Source organism: Vipera berus (assembly GCF_964194415.1).
Source record: "Vipera berus genome assembly, chromosome: W".
NCBI classification, from domain to species: Eukaryota; Metazoa; Chordata; class Lepidosauria; order Squamata; family Viperidae; genus Vipera; species Vipera berus.
The window spans coordinates 64,515,522-64,524,229 of NC_138210.1; the positions used below are offsets into that span (position 1 = coordinate 64,515,522).

Genomic DNA, 8,708 nt, shown 5'->3' on the forward strand with positions numbered 1-8,708 from the left:
GAGAAGCAATAGAGAATTGGTTTGCAACTGCTTTCTTCCAGGAGATACATAGATAGATGGCAGATAGATAGATGGTAGATAGATAGATAGATAGATAGATAGATAGATAGATAGATAGATAGATAGATAGATAGATAGATAGATATGTAGGTAGATAGATAGATGATAGAGATAGACAGACAGACAGGATAGAAAGACAGGATGGATGGATGGATGGATAGATAGATAGATAGATAGATAGATAGATAGATAGATAAAGATGGATAGATAGATAAATAGATAGATAGATAGATAGATAGATAGATAGATAGATAGACAGACAGACAGAGATATATAGAAAGACAGACTGACAGACAGACAGATAGAGATAAATAGATATATAGAGAGACAGAGTGATAGAGAAATAGAGATAGAGAGATAGAAATGTTTCAGCACAATAACCCTCAGAGGTAGGTTGGGCTGCGAAAGCTTGAAGCCCAGTATCCCCAGTCGTACTCTACCATGTTAGTTCTATGCCACATTGGCTTAAGTGGTTGTGAACCATGCACAGTAAACATAGCTTTATGTGTAATATATTAATTAATTAATTAATTAATTAATTAATATGAAGCTTAATAGTAAATAAAGTCTGGATATTCCAATCAAAGAGAATAACTGTAATTTGGGGTTGAACTGTGCAGGCCTTTATGGTTTTTGAACTTGGTTGTTTGCTGGCCAATTTTTTGCGACTCAACTATGTCATCCTGTTGGGTAATGAAGTGTCAACCAGTGAGTAGCAAAGTTCAACAACTATCAAGAATTCTCCATTCTGGAAATTATCACTGATGAGAAGCTTCAAAAAAGTGATCACATATTATTAAATGTTGACAGCTGCATATAATTTTAACATGAGAATTCATGAAATTGACTCCTAAAATACAGTATTTGCACAAAAGATACCAAAGAGGACAACTTCATTTTACTTTCCATTTCTTCCAAGCACAGTATTGCCTCTGATATTCCACCAAAGCATTGAACTATCTTCTCTACTTCTTTCAGGTGTCCCTTTTGAACTGCCAACATGAGAATGCCTTTTAAAGGTTTTGAATTGGTCCTCTTCTTAGTTCTGGCCGTGGTGCTGTTACCAGGTGCCTATGCTCCTGACTATAAGACCTTCTTGAGACAGCACTATGATAATCCAAAGAGCAATGTTGGAAACCGCTACTGTGACACCATGATGCAAAGACGGGGGATGACCAGGCCAAACTGCAAGGATAAAAATTCCTTCGTTCATGGCACCAAGAAAAACATCAATAATGTGTGTGGTTCTGGAGGTCAGCCTTATGGTAATGGCCTTCGGCGTAGCCGTAACCGATTTTCAGTCACTACCTGTAAGCTCAGAGGGGGCTCCAACCGTCCGCCTTGTAGATATAGTGAGAATACTTCATCAAGATTGATTGTTGTGCGTTGTGCAGGTGGAAACCCTGTGCACTTTGACGAGAGCCAGATCTAAGCTGAGATATGAAGCAGCTCATTCAAAAGGCTCAGCTTTTTAAGATAGCTCTTGCATTTCCATTGAACATGGATCCCCCCAGTCCCTATGTTTTTGTGCAGAATTGTGGCTATTGTTTTCTTCTTCTGCATAGTCTTGCAATTTTCTTAAACTAAAAGGAAATAAAAAAGCAAGCACCACCAAATGCACCATTTAAGCTCGTGATATATACCCAACCAAATGCTTTGCAAGCCAAAGAAATAAATGTTGCATAAGATTTTACTGTCTGCAGTTTTATTTCATAAATATTGCTTTAACTGAGGAATTGAAGGGATTCCATGAGCATTACATGGAGAGAGTCATATCCTACCTTATCCATCTCTATGCCTTTAACTATATACAGAGCTGCTAACTAAACAGCATCAATTTCCCTAAAAATGAAGCACATGGAAGTATTTGCCCAAGAGGCATTATGAGTGAATGGTGTAACTACTGTCACCTAAAGCAGTAGTAAAATAAAATTTAAAAGCAGCAAAAAGATCCATAGTTTTTTTCCCCAAAAAAACTTTTGTTCCCCAAATTACCAGTAAAAGTAAAAAATATTGACTTTGAAATTTGATCTAAACACAGCTCAATTTAATCTACAATTTGAAGCCTCAGTTCTATTTCAATCCTCTAGTTGAATCTGATGCACCAAACCTATTACATTAAGGCCAGGAGTTCTTAACATTTTTTGTGTTTCAGCATCCCTTTAAGAGTCTGGTGAAAACTAGGGACCATTGCTGTGAAATCTTTGAGCATTTTTTTCACAAAATACTAAAACACATGAAGTACCTATAGTCACAGGTGCCTTGGGTATAATCCCAAAACATCTGGAGCATCACTTGGAAACCACCAGCATTGACAAATTCACCATCAGTCAATTGCAAAATACAGCTTTACTTAGAACATCTTACATCCTGCAACAGTACCTTTAAACATCATCAAACATCCAGATCTGCCTATCCAAGGTCCTTGGGAATGATTCAATAGGTGGATAAAAATGCCAAATCCGGTTTGAACATCTGTCTGTGCAATGAACAATAGTAATTCATGAATGAATTCTCTAAAAGCTTTGACTGGAAAGATGGATAAAAAGTAAAATAAAATAAAATAATAAAATAAATAATAAAATAAAATAAAATAAAATAAAATAAAATAATAAAATAAAATAAAATAAAATAAAATAAAATAAAATAAAATAAAATAAAATAAAATAAAATAATAAAATAAAATAAAATAAAATAAAATAAAATAATAAAATAAAATAAAATAAAATAATAAAATAATAAAATAAAATAAAATAAAATAATAAAATAAAATAAAATAAAATAAAATAAAATAAAATAAAATAAAATAAAATAAAATAAATAAAATAAAATAATAAAATAAAATAAAATAAAATAAAATAAAATAAAATAAAATAAAATAAAATAAAATAAAATAAAATAAAATAATAAAATAAAATAAAATAAAATAAAATAATAAAATAATAAAATAAAATAAAATAAAATAAAATAAAATAAAATAATAAAATAAAATAAAATAAAATAAAATAATAAAATAAAATAAAATAAAATAAAATAAAATAAAATAAAATAAAATAAAATAAATAAAATAAAATAAAATAAAATAAATAAATAATAAAATAAAATAATAAAAGTAACCACAGAAAAATTCTGGAGACATGTTGAATGTGAAACAGAGAGACAAAAAGTCCCATTCAGAAATAATAAATAACATGGCAGACATAAAGTCCATTGCCCCCATAACTATTACAGCAATCCTGTATTATAATTTTCTTGAAAATCTACTTGGGCACATGTAGCTTTGTATAATTAAATAGAATGCATTTTTTTGTCAATTGATCCCTTTTTCAAAAACAGGTAGATACTTTATTGTAATAGTTTAAAGTGTACCAAATCATCCTTTTTTTTTCTCTTGAAAGCCTGCAGAACTGATTAGCATGGAGTAATCATGATGGATTAGGGACAGTGCTTCTAGCGCTATGAAGGTACAGGAAAGAATGTTAAAATTTGGCAGATGAAAATGGAAGAAAATCCTGTCTTCCAGGATGTGTAGAAACATCGTAGGATGTAGAGCACATCCAACATTCCAACAGAGAGCAATGGCCAGCTATTACTCTTAAAGAAAATATGATCTTTCTATCACGAAGAAAATGACATATTGTTCTTTATCTTCATTAACTTGTCTGAAGTTTAATTATGTAATCCTACATTCTTTCACTATTTCCCATGATGCCTGATGGAAAGCTCCCTATATAAACCACAATTTAAAACTCTCAGTCGGAAGACTTTCATATTCCTGGTCTAAAGATAGCTTCTGTATTTTGCAACAGATAAGACAGTTTCTTTGTGTTCATGCGGAGGTCTTCTCCAACACTTCAGTGAAGGTAGGAATGGTGTGAGTTGATGCAAAATGAGAAGAATACAACAAAGATTGTCCACAGGAATTCCAGAGGGAGAATGCTTAAATATTGGGATATTAGCTTAAAGAAAGGACAAACCAATGAGTGGCATTTGTGATTTGAAGATACACAACTCCAGAATCAGAACTGAACTGATTTGAAAAGAAAGGACACAATTGCATAGGGAAGAGGTAATTTATAAGGTAAGAATCGGTCAGTGTTTCCCATCATAGGTTCTACATTCACCTTCTACTATAGGAGATTCTATTCTGAAAGGGAAATGGAAACTGTAATAGTATGAAGAATGACCTTGGGACATAGGGAACTAGATGCAAGCAAAGAAGCATATAAAAGTCAGCTTAACCTGCAGCAGATTAATGTGTCTGGAACAAGAAGTCAGACGTTTTCCCTAGTTTTCAGGTTAAAAGGAATGGAATGGACGAAGAGAAAAACTTTCTGACTTGCATGATTCTCTTACTGTAATCTTCCAATAAAGTAGAATTAGGTCATGTTTCCTGTCTGGTCTGTCATGTAAAGCTGACAGAGAATAATGGGACTGGGAGAGCTCAGGAGCAGATAATATTATTTGACTTGTAGGAGTTTAGGGCAGGATTTGGGATTTTAATCGATCAAGGAAGGAATATGCATAGTCTGCATTACATTTGAGTCATGGCATTCTTGCCCAAAGGATTACTGTTTAGTTTTACGCAGTATATTGATTGTCCATAGCAAATGATAAAACTTTCTAAGATTAACCTAAAATTGCAAGATGAATCTAGAGAGAAATGATCCTGACTAGGAGAATAAGGCCACTTAAAGAAAGACAATTCCAAAGAAGGATTGATCTCACTTGGATATACAGAAGTTGTGTTTTGAACAGCTGAAGAGGCATTTGTCAGGACCCACCCCAATCCACGTCTTAGGAAAACAACAACTCTTGAAGTCAGTTCTAGTCCAAAAGGAATATTTACTAGGACACGCTTGGTTGTGGAAATACAAGACAGGACTTAGTATTGTTTTACAAATTGAAATTTTATAAAGGGTACCCAGTTCAACCCCCCCTTCCCTCAACCCCATTTGGTCAGCCCCCATCATTCTACTTCGTGTCATCCCTTTCGTGGGGGGGGGGGAAAGGAACTTCGAATCTTTATGGTTATTGGCTTCTTCCTCTACAGAATTAAAAGAAGACACAGGCCAGATGCCTTCTTCTCTAACCCTCCCTTTTGTTCCCCCAGTTCAAAAGGTTCCCTTGGTCTTTGAAATAACCTAAGGCAGGCTGAATCCACATATGCTCCTCCTTCCTCAGGAGATGGCAGAATCCATGGGGGGGGGATAATGTTTTAAACATACATTTATGAATGTGATATAAATGGATTCTGACAGCATTTATAAAGCATAAATCTTCCCTTCCCATAAAAACTTTAAGTCATGAGGGGAAATGTTATTCATTTTATTTTCTAAATATCTTAAGGAAACTAAGAAAACTCCTTCCTAAATAGTGTACTACAATACTCAATGCACCTATTTTTAACTTTGTTTTTGATTTGCAGACCTTTTGCAGATCATTTGTGATCTGTATGATGTAACAATCCTGCCACAATGAAGCTCAATGACAGAAGGAATTATCTTGAAACATAGTGCATCCTATTTGACCGATGTGCTAAAACAGGACTGGATAGTTTAGAAAAAGATTAATCCTTCAAATTAAGATAAAGCAAAGCATTATGGTAAAGTGTGTGAACATTTAAACTGGCTACTCTCCATTTTAAGACAATGAAAAGAGAAAGGTGTTCAAATATTTCCAGAGTCATTTTAATAGCACAATCACTTTTGAATGTGCTTTATTTTGGACCTATGTGCAGCGGTGGGATTCAGATATGTGAACAACTGATTCTCTGTGTAGATGCTGCTTATGGAAGTCCTTTCTGGGTCTGGGCAACAAAATATTAGCTACCGGTTCTGCCGAACTGGTGTGAACCAGCTGAATCCCACCACTGCCCTCATGTCTCATGAAGTCTCCTGATTCTAATTTGTTTTGTCTTAATTCCTACAAGAAAATATCTACAGAAACCCATAGGCTTTGAAACACCAGGGAAGAAGCTCATCTACAGGTGGCATTTTGCAAAAGAAGGAAGCCACCCTCATTCAGCTGGCAATTGGGAGACTGCAACCCTCTCCTAACTCTTGCTAGGCTTTGTGGAAGCCAGCCCCCTGCATGCAGGCAGCAGCTCCTGAACAAGTTTACTCAAAATTTCTCCTCATTTATCCCCTCTTTCCCTCACACAGCCAGATTTATAGCAATAACATTTAGACTTATATACCGCTTTACAGTGCTTTACAGTTGTCTCTAAGCGGTTTACAGAGCCTGTTTCCCCCAACAATCTGGGTCCTCATTTTACCGACCTCAGAAGGATGGAAGGCAACCTTGAGCAGGTCAGAATCGAACTGCCAAACTGCAGTCAGCTGGCAGTCAGCAGAAGTAGCCTGCAGTACTGCATTCTAACCACTGCACCACCATGGCACACATTTATCTTTTCCTTCCCTCAGAAAATTGTATTGAAAAAAAGGGGGGGAAAGCTGGGAAGGACAGACTTGTTGATCTTTTCCCCTCTCCATTGAGCCATCCCTCCTCCTGGAGCTCTCCATTCAGGGAAGAACTCAATAATGGAAGGAATTTTCTTGGAAAGTAGTGAATCCTATTTGACTGATGGGTTAAATCAAGATTGGAGAGAACAGATGAAAGGAAAAAAAAACATTCTTTAGAGAAGGGATTACTCCTCAAATTAGGATAATGAAAGTATTATGGAAAGGTGTAGGAACCCTCAAGACAACCAGTCTTCCTTTACAAACAGAGCAAAGAGAAGGGATTTCAAAAATGTCAGAGTCATTTTAATAGGACAATCACTTTTGAATATGAAATTTATTCTGGGCCTTCACACAAAAAGAAACTACAGCCCAACATAACAAAAAAGCCACTGCAAAAGACAAACTAGAAACAAAAACTAAAATAAGCAGGAAAATGGTAAGAGAACAACTAAGTATCCAACCTTGATGAATATAAATTATGGGACCCAACAGTCTACATCCTAGAGTTCTGAAGGAGCTGGCAGATGTTATCTCAGAACCACTGCACCACATCTTTCAAAAATCCTGGAGCACCGGGGAAGTACCTGAGGATTGGAAAAGGGCTGATGTGGGGGGGGGGAATGGACCCAGGAAACTACAGACCAATCAGTTTAACATCAATACCTGGGAAGATCCTAGAAAAGATAATCAAAAACAAATCTGCAAACAACTAGAAGCAAACAAAGTTATAACTAGCATGGGTTTATTAAATACAGATCATGTCAAACTGTCAGAGCATGCACAGTCTTATTGCGCTGAGGTAACCCAGGAGTAAATACAGTAAACAGTGATTTGTAATTAAATGATGGTTTATATTACACTAGCTACAAATACACACTAGAAACAAGATACATGCACATGGTAATACAGCAAACTCCAATAAACAGCAATTACAAACGGATGGGGGAGAAAACTCCAGCAAAAAACCTTCTCTTTTATACTCAGGCTCTTAAAGGGATAAACACACCTGCTGAGTAATTCCTATTATTACATCATCCACATTACATTAAATCTTTACATAAGCTGTTTAGCTATTAAATTATTATCCTGACATGAAGCAATCTTATTTCATTCTTTGATAAAGTGACTAAACTAGTAGACCAACGAAATGCTGTGGACATAGTATACTTAGATTTCAGAAAGGTATTTGATAAAGTAGACCACAACCTACTCCTTGATAAACTAGAAAAAGGTGGAATAGACAACATCAGCACCAGATTGATCTGTAGCTGGCTGGCAAACCATACTCAATGAGTAGTCCTCAATGGCACTACATCCACATGGAGAGAAGTAAGCAATGGGGTATCACAAGGTTCCATCTTAGGCCCAGTACTCTTCAATATCTTCATAAATGACTTTTATAATGATAGTTTAGGCATGAGATTATAGACAGTGCTTCAAGTACTGTGAAAAGAAGCGAAGAATATTAACATTTGGCAGATGACAAAGAAAGACCATCCTGTCTACCAGGATATTTAAAAATATTACATAATGTAGACCATGTGTACCATCCAACCTTCCAAAAGAGAGAGGGGGTAGACTGGGAATTATGCTTTGCTGAATCACTGCAAAAACTTGAGGGTTTTGAGATGGTCACATTACCCGTCCATTGTTTTTGGTTTCTTTCTGCCTTCTTTGTTCCTGGCTCTCTTCCTCTTTTGATTAATGCACTTTCAATCACCCTATTTCTGGAGAAGGATCTATGAGCCCTAATGGCTAGACCGGTCTAGGAAGTGATTGTCAAATGAAGGCCAAAACTCCTGTGTCGAAATGGGCTGTAATAAAAGAATCTTGCAAGCCTGGTTGTGCTGTTCCTCCTTCATTCTTTTACACTGTAACCTGTGCAATCGGAACTTGTTCTTTATTATGTAATGTATGTGATGTGACTGAAACTTTATTGCAGGGGTAATAGAAAAAGCCTCCTGACTATAATATAATAAATCTTTCTTTAAGAATCCTATTATATTTTGTTCAGTCTTTTTTCAGGCAAATGTTGGGACTTATCAGGAATGGGGAAAAGGGGATAGCAAGTGTGGAGGAGGGGTGGCCAAAAATTTTGATCTGAGTGAATCAGAATCTTCTTCTTCTGAGAACAAATATTTCTGTCATCGGGTTGTTTCCCTACCTGTTATGGGAAGAATCCAG

The 8,708-nt window shown here is 35.5% G+C and overlaps 1 protein-coding gene across 1 annotated transcript; it reads left to right on the forward strand.

Moving 5' to 3' along the window:
- Nucleotides 1–1,060: 1,060 nt before the first annotated feature.
- LOC308676352 (angiogenin-2-like) lies at nucleotides 1,061–1,492 on the forward strand (the record flags this gene model as incomplete). Its single annotated transcript, XM_081342162.1, has 1 exon — nucleotides 1,061–1,492. The coding sequence occupies one exon, from the start codon at nucleotides 1,061–1,063 to the stop codon at nucleotides 1,490–1,492; it is 432 nt and encodes a 143-aa protein (XP_081198288.1).
- Nucleotides 1,493–8,708: the final 7,216 nt, after the last annotated feature.